The 18196-nt window shown below is 39.4% G+C and overlaps 1 protein-coding gene across 1 annotated transcript; it reads right to left on the minus strand.

Moving 5' to 3' along the window:
* Window positions 1-4977: 4977 nt before the first annotated feature.
* On the minus strand, window positions 4978-6087 carry OR10G2 (olfactory receptor family 10 subfamily G member 2). Its single transcript, XM_006218724.2, has one exon. The coding sequence runs from the start codon at window positions 5995-5997 to the stop codon at window positions 5041-5043; it is 957 nt and encodes a 318-aa protein (XP_006218786.2). The 5' UTR covers window positions 5998-6087; the 3' UTR covers window positions 4978-5040.
* Window positions 6088-18196: the final 12109 nt, after the last annotated feature.

Here is an 18196-nt window from a genome sequence, read left to right on the forward strand (position 1 = left end):
AGTCACAAAGCTTAAGAAGACAACTTCCTTCTTCCTCTGATCTGTCATGACCTCCTTCCCTGTGCCACTGCCATTATCATAGATCTCCAAGCATGAACTTGGTATCGAGTGAATACCCCTCTGCTTACTGTGATTCACTAATACACCAGATGTGGGTCCAAGATGCCTTAAAGCATTTCAATAACAGAGCTGGAGAGAAAGAAAGAAGTGAGGGGTGGGAAGAAGAGTGGAGGAGAGAGTGAAGGGAGGAGGAGGAGGGAAGGGAGAGTGAGAGAGAGAGAGAGGAACACGGCACAAAGGAAAAAAAATATGGCACTGATGAAACCTCAATGGACTAGGGTGATATGAACTCACAGAATAATGATGGTGTTTTTTATCTGTGTGGTGTTCTCATGATCCTTAGAGGAGTTAAATGACAAAGGAGCCCCACAGCTGTATAGTGCTAACTATGGACTACAACCAAGTTTTATGGTTTCCAGTCTAGTACTCTTCTACATTTCACTTAACATTCCTTCCCCAAAATAAGCCAAAATAATTTATCAAATTATGTTATTCCAGATTGCTAAATCATTAGGAGTTTAAAAAAATTCACTGGCACTATTATTCCTTAGTGTCCCAAGGTCAGAGCTTTGTGAATCTAAGTAACAATTTTAAGAGTTTGATGATTCATTCTGTCAAAGATTCTAATCCGGTGTTGCTCCTCTATTTCTAAACCTAGATGGAGTAGAATTAAGTGCAAGTTCTAAAATCAAACAAGGGTCAAGTGTTATTACCATGAATCTGTGCAGTTGTCCATCTCCTTTCACTATCTGGCATTCTAACCCATGGAACAATTCTTAAAAGAAGTAGACCATTGCCTGTGGCGTTTAGCAGTGTTTTCATTTTACAGAGACTTAGATTGTGAAGATAATTGATGTCATGTGTTTTTCAATTGTGCCTGATATAAAATATAAAAGGTCATCTAGTACAAACATATTTGAAAAAGATATGGGAATCATTAGTGGACCACAAAATGTCTATAATATAATCTATAATGCTGATCACTAAAAAATTGTTAGTGGCTGATTTGCCCAGGGGATAGTAATCTTTTTTTTAAATGAGACAAAGGGCGCAGACTTGACCCCATTGCTTAATTTTGGTCCCAAATTACATATCTAACTCTAGTCAACCATGTCTCAAATGGCTGTGAAGAAAACTTTAAAAAAATTCATTATTTTTTGAGAATCAACTCAAAGCACAATTTTTTAAATTTATAAGCATTTCAAATACTTGGAAAACAGATAAAATCTATTGCCATTTTCTGAATTGTACAATAAGACTCATAGCACTGAAAATAATCTAAAGAGGAGTACATTGGAATGAATATATGCATCTATACAATGAGATGAGAAAAATTTGAGTTGCTAAGTCTGAGAAATGAAAATAAAAGTTTCCATTAAAATATAACACTCTTATTAGCAATGAGTTTAAACTGTCTGTTTAAACTATTCACTAACACAGAAGTCAGATTATAGTTTTGCTCACATCCATCCTTCAAATTTTGGTCAGAGTACCTGTCTTAGAGGTGGAGAAGGGATCTGACAAGGACTAAACAGCAAGGAGCAAAGATGGAACCACCAGAGAACTCGGAGATGCTCTTATATTCTCGGGTTGAATCTAGGCAGAATCAGAGGTTGAATGAACCTCTAAAGAAGGGTACTTTGGAGATAGATGTAGCCAATGGAAGGTTTGGGGAAATAGTGTCATCTGATACAAAAAGGCTGCATAGTTGGACTTACCAGAGCAGTAAAGAAAATTTCTGTGAGAGAAGAAAGAGAAATATATTGACTAATGAAGCAAGGAAAGACATTGAGAGATAGAGTGACTTAGATGGAGAAATCCCTTGCACAATGTTCAGACTCAATATTTATCTATGTCTGAAACTTACTCTGTGATGATCTATGTTTGGGAATATCTTCCTCTCTTTTCAGCACCTCTCCACCTCAGTGATCAAGTTCTGTAGGTGACATTTAATTCTGGAAAATTGGATAGGACAAGGGCAGGTGCTACTGGGGGGAGAGAGAATCACCTTCTCCTGGAGGTGTCAGCATCCACAGAAAATCCTTTCATAATCTGAGAGAAGGGATATAAATCCTGATCCTAGAGAGATTTCAATGATTTTGGCTCCTGCAGAGCCAGCAGTAGTTATTGTGAAGAGCTTATGGCAGAAGACTCAGTTAGTCATTTCTGGCTGGATCAAAATGAAGGATCAAAGTGCTGAAACTTGACTTGTTATTTGCCTGCTTATATGTAGATTTCCTCTTCCAGTTTCCTCAGGAAGAGTTGCTTCTCTCACTGAAGGTAACTGCTAAAGTTGGTCTCTTGTGTTCTGTTACTTCTCTTATTTTCCCCAAGTCAGTTACAGCGTGTGAGACCTTTAGCTTGGGGAATACTGTAATAGTACCCCTGTGAAAAGACAAGACCAACATCCATGGTTTATTTCCTGGAAAACTCCTTTAGTTTCTAACTTGTTCCAATTTTGTAACATCAGGTGGGACAAAGGGTTTGGAGCTTAAAAGGGTTTGTTGATGATTTCACATCTGTGATTTCTTTTCTCTTTAAAAAACAAATTTGGAAAAAAAGAAAGGAAAGCTAATGTGGTTGTTACTGGTCAAAAGATGTTTTCATATTAGTACGTTCACATTTAATGAAACTTGTATTTCTTAATTACTAAGGTGCTAAGATAAAGCCACACAGACTAGGAGAAACACAGAATCTCAGGGTTAGAGGAACATTAAAGGTCATCCAATCCAACTATCATCTACAATACCTTGTTATGCTCTTTGGACAGTGATTTTTTAAACATTGAAGTATAATTGACATATAAGTTTTGAAAAATAGAAGTATAGTTGAATTACAATGTTGGGTTAGTTTCTGGTGTACAGCATAGTGATTCAGTTAGACTATATATTCTTTTTCATTACAGATTACTACAGGCCATTGAATATACTTCCTTGTGCTATCCAGTAGGACCTTGTTGTTTATCTGTTTTATATATAATAGTTTGTATCTGCAAATCCCGAACTCACAATTTATCCCTCCTTTCCCCTTTCTCCCCTGGTAACCATAAGTTTGTTTTCTATGTCTGTGAGTCTCTTTCTGTTTTGTAAATAAGTTCATTTGTGTCATTTTTCAGATTCTGCATATAAGAGATAACCTATGATATCTGTCTCTCTCTGACTAACTTCACTTTGTATGGTAATCTGTAGGTCTAACCATGTTGCTGCAAATGACATTATTTCATTCCTTTTTATGGCTGAGTAATATATACCTATATATCTATATATCTATCTATATCTATATCTATCATATTTTCTTTATCCAGTCATGTGTTGATGGACATTTAGGCTGCTTCCATGTCTTGGCTATTGTAAAAAGTCCTGCTATGAACCTTGGGGTTCATGTATTTTTTGAATTAGTTTCTGGATATAGCCCAGGATTGAGTTTGCTGTATCATACTATAACTATTTTTAGTTTTTTAAGAAACCTCCGTACTGTTTCACCATAGTGGCTACACCAAGTTCATTAGTGTCATTTTAAAAGATTCCACATATAAGTGATATCATATGGTATTTTTCATTCTCTTCATGGCTTACTTCACTTAGTATGACAGTATTCAGGTCCATCCATGTTGCTGCAAATAGCATTATTTTATTCTTTTTTATGTCTGAGTAGTATTCCATTGTATATATGCCATAACTTCTTTATCCAGTCATCTTTTGATGGACATTTAGGGTTGCTTCCATGTCTTGGCTGTTGTAAACAGTGCTGCTATGAACATTGGGGTGCATGTATCTTTTTGAAATAGAGTTTCCTCTGGATATATGCCCAGGAGTGGGATTGCTGGATCATATCCATTTTTCATTTTTAAATAAATCTCCATACTGTTTTCCATAATGGCTGCACCAAACTACATTCCCACCAACAATGTAGGAGGGTTCCCTTTTTGCCACACCCTCTCCAGCATTTATTATTTGTAGACTTTTTATGATGGCCAAACCGACTGGAGTGAGGTGAAAATAAGAATATTTCTGATACAGGAATACCTTAAATAAAGGCTCAGAAATAGGAAAGTCCAATCGTCCCTAGTGTCCATAGACGGTTGGTTCCAGGATTCCCCTGCATACCAAAACCTGCCAATGTTCAGTCCCTTATATAAAATGGGGTAGTGCTATGAATAGAGCTGGCCTCCATATCTGCAGGTTTTGCATCCACAGATTCAACCCACTTGGGTATGGAGGGCTAACTGCATAGAGGATGCTTGAAGAATAGCAGGTAAATTAATGGGGCTAGGAGATAAGAGGGAGGTAGAGCGATCTTGGGAGATGAAGTATGTTAAAACCAGATTGTGAGGGCTTTTAAATTCCAAGCCAAGAGGTCTGGCTATATCCATATGCTGTGGAGAGCCAGTGATTACTCATAAGTAGAGGAATGACATATTTAGTTCTACATTTCAGAAAGAAAACTCTGGTAGCAGTATGGAGGAGGTTGGGGATGACAAGGAAACAACTTAGTAAGCCAGAGAGAAGTTCCTGAAGCAGAGTGAACAAAATTTGATGAATTACTGCATGAGGGAGGGTGAGCGGCTGGGAGGAAACAGACAATCCACACAGAGATTCACACCAAGTACTTGGGAGGATGGATTTGCCTTGATGTGAGCAAAGAAATCATGAATGCCTAGAGGCTTGGGAAATTAGGGGTGAAGAAAGTGGATGAAGGGTGAAGGGCAGCATTATGCTGGGTCTTCCCAAAGTTTCCTTGAGTAAACTTCTCCTCCCAGGTAGAGCATTTATTCCTCATATTCAACCTTTGTGTAGAATGTGCTTTCGCCCAGAGGAAGTGTAAAATAGTACTGGATAATTTATTGAAGTTAAAGCTTCTTCCTAATAGAGTTATATTCAATTCAGCTTAAATGAATACCTATTTTTGAATGTTTTCCACATGCAGCAGTACCTGAAGAGAGTGGTAGAGGTGGTGGGCAGGTGTTCCCTGAGCCTGTAGTTACTTATTTGCACCCCCAGCCCCTCTGCCTGCTGCTGTTCTCTTCAGAGCAGACTTCACTTCCTGGTTCCTCAGGGTATAGATGATGGGGTTCAGTAACGGAGTGACAACTGTGTAAAACACAGCCACGGCCCCATCCAGGGGACTCTTGGAGCCTGGCCTGAGGTAGATGAAGATACAGGGGACATAGTAGACTGTGACCACAGTTAGGTGGGAGCCACAGGTGGAGAAGGCTCGGCGCCGCCCATCCGCAGTGCGTATCTGCAGGATGGCATGGACTATGTTGGCATAGGAGAGCAGAATTAGCAGGAAGCAACTGGCAGCCACTACCCCAATGTCCACAAAAGTCACAAGCTCATTGACGGTGGTGTCAGCACAGGCCAGTCTCAATACTGCAGGGATGTCACAGATAAAGTAATCCACCTGGTTAGGCCCACAGTAGGGCAGTCGGAAGGTCAAGGTGACCTGGATAGACCCATGGATGGAGCCAGACACCCAAGCTCCAGCCACAAGGATGGTGCATAACCTCCCATTCATGAGCACGGGGTAGCGCAGGGGCTGGCATATTGCCAGGTACCTGTCATAGGCCATCAAGGTGTAGAGGAAACACTGAGTGCTGCCCAGAAAGTGAAAGAAATACAACTGAGCCACACAGCCACCAAATGGGATTCTCTTGCTGGTGGGAGTAAAATCCAATATTAGCCGAGGAACGATGACTGAGGAGAGCCACATGTCCAGGAATGAGAGCACGCCCAGAAGAATGTACATGGGGCGAGCATGAAGCTTTGGGTCAGCCCACACGGTGAGCAAAATGAGCAGATTCCCCAGCTGAGTCAGGATGTAAATGATGAAGAAGAGCAGGAAGAGGAGGATCCTCAGACTTGGGGGGTGAGACAAGCCCAGGAGAATGAAATCTGTGACCGTAGTGTCCAGGGATGTGTTTTTGGTCCTTCCCATGTCTTTCTGTAGTCTGCTAAGATGAATGATGACGTCAGACAAGGGAAATAACACAGGGAGGTGGAGACAGAATGTTTTTGCCTGATCATTAAGAATCATTATTAATGCCTGAGGGTTATGAGATAAACTGAATACCATTGATTTTTTTCTTTCTAAAAGAAGAAGTTGTTGCCATTAGTTATTTTGGTTTACTTGATAAGAGAAACTGCCCACAGGCTGGTTAGTGTTCTAAATGGATGGAAACTCTTATCTACTGAGAGATACTGAGAAGCAGAATTGGCAGATCAAGGAACAGGAGAATGTATGAATGACAGGTAAGTACCATTAACTCCAACCAAAAAGGGTGTTCACCAAAGAGGGGCTAAGGTTGAGACAGAGCAGTGTGGAATGCATACCCAACAATTCCCACATCTACTTTTTCCTCCACTTACTGTCATTGCCATGCCTCCTCTGCCCTCAGCTGAAATTCCATCTTCTTACCATACCATGCAAAAACATTCATTTTCTGGTCCTTATTTGCCACTCCGTCGTACCCACTGTAATTCCTTCTTAACGTTCAGATGCACAGAATTCCTCAGGGCACTCAGTTCAATGCTCCAGCTTGGAACCTATATACATGCTCCCTTCTCTGTTCCCTTCACTTAGGTAATGCCCATTTTCCCTTCAGGACTGTGTTTGGAGATCCTCATCTTCAAGAAGGCTTTCCTGGTCCCCGAGAACCATGCTTGCTCTTTTCAGAGCAAGTATCACGTTGTATTACTATTGTTTAGTGGCGATATAATCGTCTCTTCCATGAGTCATCTCCTCTAGCACAGTAAAGGTGATCATTATCTTCTGAATAACTGAATGGCTGATTGAATGAATGCTGCCAAATCCTACTGATAAGATACAGTGTTTCTTTCTCTGCTTAATCTTATTTGCCCAACTCTTGGGCCCACCTGGCTCGCAAGGGACCATCTCATTCTTATGCATTTTAGGTCTAGTTTCATCATAACAAACTCCAAGGAACTTTCACATTTTTTTTATTGCTCCAGGATATCATTTACATTTATTGGTTGATTTATGTGGTTCATTGGTTTAGGATTGGGTTTTTTGGGAAGGTGTTTCAGAGGAATTGTTATTGTTTATTATAAAAGCATTGATTAATGCAGGATTTGATCTTTATTTTGTAATTATGTATGTATGTGTGTGTGTGTGTGTGTGTATATATATATATATGTGTGTGTGTGTGTGTGTGTATATATATATATATAGTTGACCCTTGAACAACATGGGGGTTATAGGCACCAACCCCAGTGGAGTAAAAAATACCAAGTATTACTACCTCTGTCTCAAAAGAAAAGGAACTGATAAACGTGTCACCAAAGGGCAGGAAGCTGAAACACTCTGTATAGAATTAGGACTCAAACCCTAGTTATTTTAATTCCCCATTTTGTGATCGCTAATGAAACACAAACTTTCCTCTTTACTTAGTTAATTTAAATCTCTGTAAACTGAAAATACAAGTATTATATTGAAAAATTCCATGTATATAGTGGATCTGCACAATTCAAACCTGTATTGTTCCAGGACCTACTGTCTATTGCAGTCTACCATACAGTAACTCTCTCTAAAGACCTTGAAAGAATTTGAAGTACCTAGTCCATACGATAAGAAAAAATAGGAGGATGAAATGCATTTGTTTCACTCCTTTTGTTGAATAGGCAGGCTATTTGAAAAAGATTTTCCTTCCCACACTAGGGTTTGAGATGCTGTCACGTGTCATTTAGCAATAAAGTAACGTTGTCCCTGAAATGTCTATTTTCAGGAAGCATTTAAAATGTTAGCAGATTAATTATAAATTATATGTGAGTATTAATAGATTTAACCACTTAATCTCCATCAGAAAATTCACCAAGAGATTTTATCTTGGTTATTTTCTAAAATAACTTGATTCACATATTAACAGTTAAGAGCTATTAATAGTAACAATAAGACTTAATATACCTTGTTCTTCAGGATCCGTGAAAATACTAAGCATGCCCTCTACCCACAGAGAAATAAGAAATCAGATTTTTACTGCCTGAGTTTCAGGAAGACACCTTGATTTATTTGAAAATGAATGGGAAAACTGGTTCTTATTTCTTTGGCTAGAATATAGAGAAGACATAGAAAGAGTTGGATTAAGGTTATGTATAAAATACTAATAATGAGCCAAAGTAAATTTTTTTATTAATATGGACATATAATATCAGTGTGTTTCCACTTAGGCAAATGATATATTCCTGAAATGTTTTATGAAAGTCAATTTATCAAGTCAGATAGAACTGTATCACAGGGGGAATTATTTGGAGGATTTCCACAATGCATACTGATGTATAGTTAAAAGATTCTCCCTCATTTCTCTGCTGGATAAATGGAAAAGTCTGATTTTTCCCATTTGTTATGCATACATGTGGTTCCACTTCTACCAGATGCCCTGTTGGAAGAAAGCTCTTTTTTACCTTCTAGCTTCTGGGTGTCCTGCCTGGTTAGACCAGGAAACCAAGGTGGGTTACAGCTGGTGGATTTGAGGGCAGGTAATTTTTCCAGGCAGATTGAGGACAGGATGGTGGTTTTGACGTGGGGTGTAGTGTTCAGGGTTGCATAGGAAAGCAATCTGTGGTGCAGAGATGGGCAGAGTAGGTTTCTAGAAGGTGGAATTTTGGAGAAACAGGGATGTGTTTGATAAAGGATTAGATCTCTTGAGAGAGAGCAGCCTGGCCACCCTCTCCTCCCTGCTCCCTGCTATTCCCTCTTCTGGTAGCTTTATGTGTCATTTTGTTTTAGGTCTGCTCCTGTTTTTCAGCTGTGGAAACTTAGGATATTCAAAGTAAAGGAAGTGGCAGATTTAAAGAGTATCAAGAAAATTAAGAACAATTTTAGTTCTCAGAGGAGGGCAGCTATTTGAAACTTTGGATTTCTATGGTGAAGTTTGAGACCTGGGCCATTGGGAACAATTATGAAATCCTCAAGAGGAGGAATGAAGACTGATCCAGTGTTGTATCAAACATAGAGGATTAAAAGACTTCTATACTTACCCTTGGGACAAGACCCACTCCAAAACTGTTGCTGGAAAGAAGATTCCCCTTCCTTCATCATTCACTCAATAGTTGGACATCCTGGTAGAGCGAGGGCAGAGTAGGGGAAATGGGTAGAGTTGGGGAAATGGGTAGAGTTTGGGATGACCTAGAGATAGTTCAGCTCTTTTCAGAAGAAGAGATTCTTGTCCTTCTACCAAAGGTTTAAAAGTCTTGCCTAAGGAAAGGTACTTTGTGCCCTCTTCACTGGAGAAAGGTAAGGCTAAGAGTCTGTTTTGTCTGTGTTTGTGCAATTACTAAAGGATTTTCTTCACAACCTCTATGACTTTATCACTGCCTGAGCGAGAGACAGAGAGGAAAAAAAAAGCATTTTCTTTTGAACCATTTTTTTCCAACCTCCAACAAAATTCCCTAAGTTTGGAAAGAAGAACTTAATTCTAGCAGTTTGAGAAAGAGTTGAGGAAGAATATGGAGAAGTGACTAATGAAATGAACATTTTTGGGAAAAATAACAGAAAACCTTAAAGTTCCAAAGTTAGTTTGTGGTCTTAGTCTGAACGGAGCTGGTTTCAGGACTGCTTGTCTACTCTCTTAGACTCGCACATACAAAAGCTGCAAAATCGTGGAGGCTTGCTGTCCTCAAGTGGAATGGTCCAGCATGTAGAGCGATGTCCTTTGGAGATTCAGTCTAGCCCATGTAAAGGGCTCCCATCTGTCTTTTGGAAAGCTTTAGGATTCTTTCAGGAGTTTTGCCTGGCAAATAAATATTTAGGACCTTTGAGAGCACCTGTCTTTCAGGGCTCTTTGACAAGTGTGACTTCTGTATCTCTTGAGTTGTATTTTATATTGGTTTTCATCAGCTGTTGTCTCTTGCTCTGAATAAGAGGGAAAAAAAACAGCACTGTCTAGAGATTTGAAGAAAAATTCTAACCTCCGAGGAATTTACTACTCTGAAGTATTTCCCTAATGAGATCTTCGCTCCCCAAATCCTCATTATTTTGTTTTGAGAAAGAGAGAGAGCAGAAAATGTTCCTGGTAGATCTCTGGAAAGGGGGCTGTGGGGAATAACCCCACAGTGTAGTCTTGGATGACATACAGTTTCTTAGAGGTGTTACGAGTTCTCAGCTGATCACATTCTCTCCCTTTACCCATCAGGCTCCTCCATCATCTCTTCTGGTTTCTATACATACGTCACCTCATCATTGAGGGCTTGCTTGACCCTCCCTTACCCCTGTTTTATTTTTCTCAGGAGCACTTGGCACCATCTGACTTACGATAGTTACTCTTTTACTTGTTTATTGTTTGTCTTTCTTCACTAGAATGTAGGCTCCTTGAGCAGAGAGGGTTTTGCTCACAAGGGATCCCCAGCACTGGCACGCTGCCTGGCATATACAAGGTTCTCAATAAATAGTTTTGAAAGAATGAATAGGAGAAACTGCCACACATATTAAATGCTGTGGGCAGGAAAAAAAAGCTGTGCTTTTTGAAATATGAACATCAAATTTAAAGTTACCAGGAGTTGATTTAATATTAAGTTGATTCTCACATGCATGTTCAGGGATAGGCAGTTTTGGGTATTCATTTATTTGTTTTACGAAGATTAATGTTAAACTGAGTATACTGAGGAACTGACTAGAAATGAAGAAATGAAGCCTAGGGTGTGATACAAGCTTCAGGAGCGTCCACTGTAAAATGACAGAGCTGGACAAAGGCTGGATGATTTCTAAGATTCCTTTAATTCTAAATTACTGAGAAGATGTTTAACGTGTGTGTGTGTGTGTGTGTGTGTGTGTGTGTGTGTGTGTGTGTGTGAAGTTGCAGTGCTACATCTGGCCACAAGATGACAGTATTATCTTTACTAGAGCCAACTGCTGTGTCTGCTACACAGAGTAAAAATCATAAATCCAGGAGGCTCATGAGAAATATAAAATCCTCTGGCAAAGATACTGTATGTAAGGGGTACATTACTTGGGACAACTGTGTGTCAGAAGAGATGATTTTCTTTTGTGAGAATTGGGAAATTGTTTTCTTCTTTTAAATATTAAAACAAAATTTTTTGGGAGGGGAGGTAATTAGATTTATTTATTTATTTTAATGGAGGCACTGGGGATTGAACCTGGGACCTCGTGCATGATAAGAATGCACTCTACCACTGAGCTATACCCTCCCCCTGGAAATAGTTTGAAATATAGCTTTTCCCCTTTCTTTCTTCCTCCCTCCCTCCCCACTTCTCTCTCTACCTCCCTCCCTTCCTCTCTCTTTTTTGTCTTTCTGTCTTTTCTTCTCTCTCTCAAATCTTTCTCCTTTCTTCCTTCCTCCCTCCCTCCCCTTTTCCTTCCGTTCTAGTCTTCTCTTTCTCCTTGCATTTCTTTCTTTCAAGTTCTCACTGTATTAGATAAAAATTACAAGTCAAACAAAACAGAAATGTATAAGAAAAGGCTAATATTCTAACCATTTACTTTTAATCCCAACCTTCTGAAGTAATTAAAGTGAATAGTTTCCTTTGCTTTGCCATTTCTTCCTCTGTATTCATACAAATGTATAGACAGATATATTGTATTTCTTTAGAACTTTTCAAAATATCTGATTGCCTGTCGGGAGATAAATTTAGATAGTAGAAAAACTTTTCTATCTCTTTTGTACTGTCACAAATATCACCACCATCGCCACCACCACCACCAGACACACACACATACAGACACAGTCCTGTTTTCATTTTCCCATGCCTTGAGAAACACAGACTCTTAGTATTGTCAAATTGACCCCTTCTGCCTTTGCCATATGTGATTCTTCCCATTTGTCATCTCTGTTCTTTACACACATTTCAATTGTTCAGTGTTCACAGAATCATATGGATCAAAACCTGTGGATTCATCAGTAGAAAATGTTCATGTGAAGACAGTCCTGTAAAGGAACCCATGGCTGCTCCTGTGGAAGCTTAAAGTCACCCCTTCAAGAAAGGAGCTCCTCCCCTGTGTTTCTTCTGGGCTTTGCATCCAGACTGAGACTTCCTCTCTCAGCCACAGGGAGGGCGTCTACCTTCTGCTGGCCCCGGTGGCTCAGACACCGAGGATGCAGTTTCTGGCTCTTGGTGTCCTATAGCAGATGTGGGGATTTTTCCTTCTTTATGTTTCCCTGACAGTGGGAGGTGAGTCTTAAGTTATTACCAAATGTTGCCAGGAACTTTAAAAATAATTCTCTTCCAGCTAAAATGATTGCAACATCTGATATTTGTAGTGAGAGTCTTTCCTTGTATATATTTTCCCCATGTGATGCTAATTGTCCTTGCTCCTGTCCTCATCCTCCTCCTCCTCATTCTACCACCGTTTATTTCTATCTAAGGAGCTCCTCCCTCAATGGTAGTTTTTTGTGACCACATGGAAACGATCCTTTTTAATAAAGATGTGGTTTCTAGGAGTGCAGTCATGGTAATGGTCATGTGTCTTCTCACAGGCACTGTGGGACAAGGCGTTCAGCAGCCCACAGACTTGATGGCTATGGAAGGAGAGTTTGTCCAGGTCAACTGCACGTACCAGACGTCTAGTTTCAACGGGCTGTCCTGGTATCAGCAACATGATGGCGGAGCACCGGTGTTTCTCTCCTACAATGTTCTGGATGGTTGGGAGAGAAGAGGTCGTTTTTCTTCTTTCCTTAGTCGCTCTGATGCACACAGTTACCTCCTTTTGAAGGAGCTCCGTACAGAAGACTCTGCCTCTTATCTCTGTGCTGTGATAGACACAGTGACCGTGAGGCCTTTTCAGCTGCATCAAAACACAAAGACAACCACAACAGTGAGAAGTTCTATTTCCTGGGTGTGTATCTTTTGTGAGTTAAGCAGGGGCTCCCCACTGGGCCTTGCTGATACCTGGGGTGAGAACAGGAGTTCCGATTAGCCCTGTCTCCCACCAGCCTGTTCAGTTACACTGCTGCCGGGTGGGTGTGGAGGTTCAGCTCCTCGCTGGACACTGCTGACACTGGGGTAGGGGGGACGCTGCATCTGATCACCCCAGTTCACACCATCTCATCCCACATCATTGTTGCCAGGTGGCGGTGGGGGCTCAGCTCATTGCTGGACTTGATGGATGCTACCTGGCCAAGGAATGAGAGCACTACCTGCTTCTGTCAGGTTGGATATGGAAGACCAGCTTCCCGCTCATCCTGCTGACACCACAAGGTGGCGACATCAGGGTGCATCACCTGCTTCCATGAGGAAGGAGAGTGGAGTGGGAGATCAATTTCCCTTATCACTGGCTGAGACTTGGAAGCGTGGTTCGCCCATTGTTCGGCTGGAGTCTTCCACCCAAAGTATTTTCTGTTGTTAGGCCACTACACTTTTCCCTGTCCTCTGGCTAGGAGGAACTGACTTTTCTTGGAGCATTTTTTTTTGGTTTGTGCCTGTTGGTGGCTCTGGGTTGGAGGGTTCTGCAAGGTCCCGTCTGGCATGTATGCGAGGCAATAAGGAAACCCAGGAGTTGCACTGGTAGTGTTATTCTCCAAATTCTGAGGTCCCTGGGCAGCCCACCTTCTTCTTTTCACCTTCCAGACACTTTCTATTCTATTTGTGTTTTATGTCTAGGGCTCATTAGTTGTAAGAGGGAGAATCTAGGGGGAATGGGGCTACTTGATCTTGGCAGGACAGGAAGTCTTTGCTAGTATAATTTCACTTTTCTTTGCCTACTGGTTTATTGGCACGAGGAGCCCAAAATGATCAGAAATCAGTTATAGTTTCAGGTTTAGAGGAGCTTCAACTTTGTCCTTTGGTAGAAGCTTTCCTCCTCCATCCCTAGAAACCAGGGTCTTTACACAGGTCTTGAGGTGCAGGAATAGGAAGGATGAATCACCTAATTGGGGAACTGGGCTTCATGACAGGAGGAGACTCCTATTTCCGCCCCTTTTAGGTTCCTGGACCAATATAGTCAACCTGTGAAAGACATACTGTCATATAATGACCAGTGAAGAAAAGCACTCCAATTCCTCAGGTCATTCCTAACCTAGTGCCTTAGCAGATATTACGGGGCAATTCTAGAAATTAATGCCTGGGCTCAGAGCAGAAATATCAGAAAGAGCAAATGCAGCCATCAGATTTTCTCTGGCCAGTGATGAGTATCCCTATTTACAAACATGGCCGATGTGTTGGCTGACCTCTTTAAGGGTCTCTTAAATAAACACTAAATGTACATTTTCACGGTTGACCTAGAGGAAAGACAACTCTTGTACAAATTGGAACTTGCTGAGGTAGTAACTACTATTTCTACTTTATGAAAACTGTAGAGGAGAAAAATATCAGTGTCACTGTGTGGGATGCAGGTGATCAGGACAGGATTCAGCATCTGGGATTACAGCTTCCCAGAACTCGCATGATTTGCTCTTTGTGGTTGAGTAACAACGGGAACCGTGTCAGTGAATCCTGTGAAAAGCTCTTGATGAGGCTGGCAGAAGTTGAATTCAGGGATACTGTTTATTAGTGTTTGCCAACAAAAAGGATCTTCCCAATGCTGTGAATACTGTTGAAATTATACATAAGTTGACATCACACTCTCTGTGAGTCACAGAAACTGGTTCTTCCAGGCCAAACACACCACCAACGGAGATGGGCTCTGTTACAGACTGGACTGATTGTCCAATCAGCCCTGAAACCAAAAGTGAGCCAAGAGAATCCGTCTTCCTCCTCACTTTAATTTCCTCCTTTTCACCCTCTATTTTGGTCTCCTGTAGCAAACTTCTACTCTGTGATTATCAAGCGCTAGGAGCAATTTTCATGTTGTGTTTTGGTCACAGGGTGTATTGTACTATTTTATAAATGTGGCTGATACTGCCTGCAAACAGATTTCTTATTTAATGTAAAGTGTCTGTTTTCAGTGAGGCTGTTTCTAATATTCTATGCAAGATTACTCAGCTTCAAAAAAAAAATAGGAAATTTTCAATAATAAATAGGAAATTTCAATCACAGATCAGTACTGGAAAGGAATTTTAAGCATGGGAGTTAATGTTAGAAGATGTGGATACTCCCCCTTTTAGCTTGTGAGATCTGTGTTGAGATCTATTTTCCTGTTTGCTTTTAAATTTGAACACTGTATTGTTTTGAAAATTAAACTTTTTTAGGTACAATTTACAAACAATAAAATGCATCCATTTTCTTTTCTTTTCTATTTTTTGAGGTACAGTTGACATACAACATATTAGTTTTAGGTGTACAACACTTAAATGATTTGACATTTGTATAAATTGCAAAATTTCACCAAAATAAGTCAACACCCATCACCATGCACAGTTACAGATTTTTTTCCTTGTGATAAGAACTTTTAAGATTTACTCTTTTAGCAACTTTCAAATATGCAATGTAATAGTATTAGCTATAGTCAGCATATTGTACATTACATCCCATGGCTTATTTATTTTCTAACTGGAAGTTGTACTTTTGATCCCCTCTCGCATTTTACCCACTCTCCACCTTTGGCAGCCACCAATGTATTCTTTGTATCCGTGAACTTGGTTCTGTGTATGAGAGTGTGTGTTAGGTTCCAGATATAAGTGGGATCATTTTTGTATTTGTCTATCTCTGTCTCACTAACTTCACTTAGAACAGTGCCCTCAGGGTCCATCCATGTTGTTGCAAATGGCAAGATTTAATTCTTTTTATGGCTGAATAATATTTCATTGAACATACATATACATACACACACACACACACACACATATATATACACACACACACCTCACATGTTCTTTATCCATTCATCCATTAGTGGACACTTAGGTGTTAACATATCTTGGCTATTGTATTGTATTATATTGTATTTTTGCTTTGAATAGTCAAAATTCTTTTAAGGGGATTTAAAAATTAGCTAGTTACAAAATATTTTGATATTCTTGCTGTATTTAAAAAGGTTACCTCACATAGGCAATCTATAAAGCATGGATTTTTTTTTTCTCTGAGCTTTTACTCAAGCAATGGAAAAGACAAACGAGGAAGTGCTGAGCCAGATATTTCTGGAAACCAAGTTCCAGGCTGCTTATTGGTCATTTTGGGAGTGTATGGATTGATACTAATTACTTAGTACTCATGCGTGAGCTTTCACTTGTCAGTGGACTTTGAATCCCTCGTGTGTATTGCAGGGGTTAGTACGTGGCTAAGTAAAACTGATGTTATGCTAATTGCCAAAGATTTGGAGCTCTTCCATATTTAAAGGCTGCTGGTTTTATTGCCCACTTATTAAGTTGTTAAATGAATTAGCCTAATAACAGGAAATTCACTGAAATGGAAAACTTTTAATAATACCCCTGAGTTTCCATTGATGGCAAGTTCAGTTATAGGCGTGCAATGATCACTTCAAAAATCCTGTATCAGGTAGATAAAAATCTCAAAGCTGTCAAGCCTGAAATTCTCCCTGTGCAGAATTTTGTGCTCTATGATTTAACATCCTAGGCTTCTGTAATAGGGTATGAGAGGAGAATTGAATCATTAGAGAAGGTACAGGAGTAGATGGTAAGTGTTTGATGTTTGATGTCAGTGGAAAATCTATTTTAAACAAGCAAGAAAAGTCTATAAATAAAAGTTACTGATTATTCATTGAATATTGCTTTGGCCTTTAAAGGAGAGCTAGAGTTTAATAGAGCTACTAGGTTGATTGATTTGATTTATGACCCTGAGTTTTCCTCTTCTCTTTCTGCCTCACTTTTATAAAGTGACAATGATTATTGTTACTTATTTAAGGCAGATGTTGAGGGAGGAAGAGAGTGGATAATATAATCTTCAAGAGAAGTTTAACTCCTGATAATTGAACAGTGGTCTTCCTGTATATCTAAACTTTCCTAAACTTAAATCACATTCCCACCTTTAAGATCATTGCAAGGAAGGTAATTAGTGTTCTCCAAAGAAACATAACCAATAGGATCTCTCTCTCTCTCTCTTTCTCCCTATTTATTATCTATCATCTACTGATTGAAATAAATTATCTATATATATAAAGAGGGAGAGAGAGATTAATTTTAAGGAACTGGCTCATGTGATTGTGAGACCTGACAAATCTGAAGTCTACAGGGCAGGCCAGCAGGCTGGAATTCTGGTAGGAGTCAGTCTTGCAGTTGTGAGTTTAAGGACAGTCCAGAGGCTGAATTCCTTCTGGAGATCTTAATCTTTTCTTTTAAGGTCTTCCACTGGTTGTATTAGGCCTACCTACATTATAAAGGGTAATCTGTTTCACTCAAAGCCTACTGATTTAGATGTTAATCACATCTGAAAAACACCTTCACAACATCTAGACCAGTATTTGACTGGGTACTATGGCTTAGCTGAGTCGACACAAAAAATTAATCATCACAGTAAGTAAAATAATAAAATTATTACCTACTTTCCAGATCATGAAAATAAAGTCAAGTGACTTGCCCTTGTGTACCAGAGATATGATAGATGAATTGGTTAAAAGACTAGAAAGAAGCAGAATCCGAATTTTTAAATATATTGACTCACAAAATAGGTCTTCACTGGTTGATGTTTTTTGGTTCGGTGGGACAACAATAGACCTCAAGACTAACTGGGTTTAATTTGACACAACTCCCTAAAAACTTTCCCCCCAGCTTTATTGAATTATAATTGACAAATAAAAATTTTACATATATTTAAAGTGACAATATGATGATTTTTATATACATATCCGTTGTGACATGATTACCACAATCAAAACAATTTTATATTTTCCTGACACAAAATTTTAAGCTTCAAGTTAGTATCAGATCATATCTCATTAAGTATGAAATTTATTTATTTTAATTAAAAATAAACACTTTCTATAATAAATATTTGTTGAATGACTTATTGGTCTTTGAGTAACAGATTTTGGAACCTGTTCAGGTACAGTTCTAATGGTAGTTGATGATTACAGTGGAATGGCAAGTAGGCTTAGCTCTTCTTTACTTGCCTGGAAGAAGGCAGAAGTATTGAAAAGGACAAATGCAAAATTCACAGAGAAAGAAAAAGATTAACAAATCCAGAGACCAACATCACAATGGTGAAACTAAATAGAAAACCAGTTACTACTGTCCAAATCAGAATGTGTTTTATTTTGGGTTTTAAAAAATATTTTATATTTTATTTATAAAATCCTGAGTTGCCAAGATCTTGCTGAGAAGGATCTTGTGTGA

The sequence above is a fragment of the Vicugna pacos genome, chromosome 6 (assembly GCF_048564905.1).
Source record: "Vicugna pacos chromosome 6, VicPac4, whole genome shotgun sequence".
Classification (NCBI taxonomy): domain Eukaryota; kingdom Metazoa; phylum Chordata; class Mammalia; order Artiodactyla; family Camelidae; genus Vicugna; species Vicugna pacos.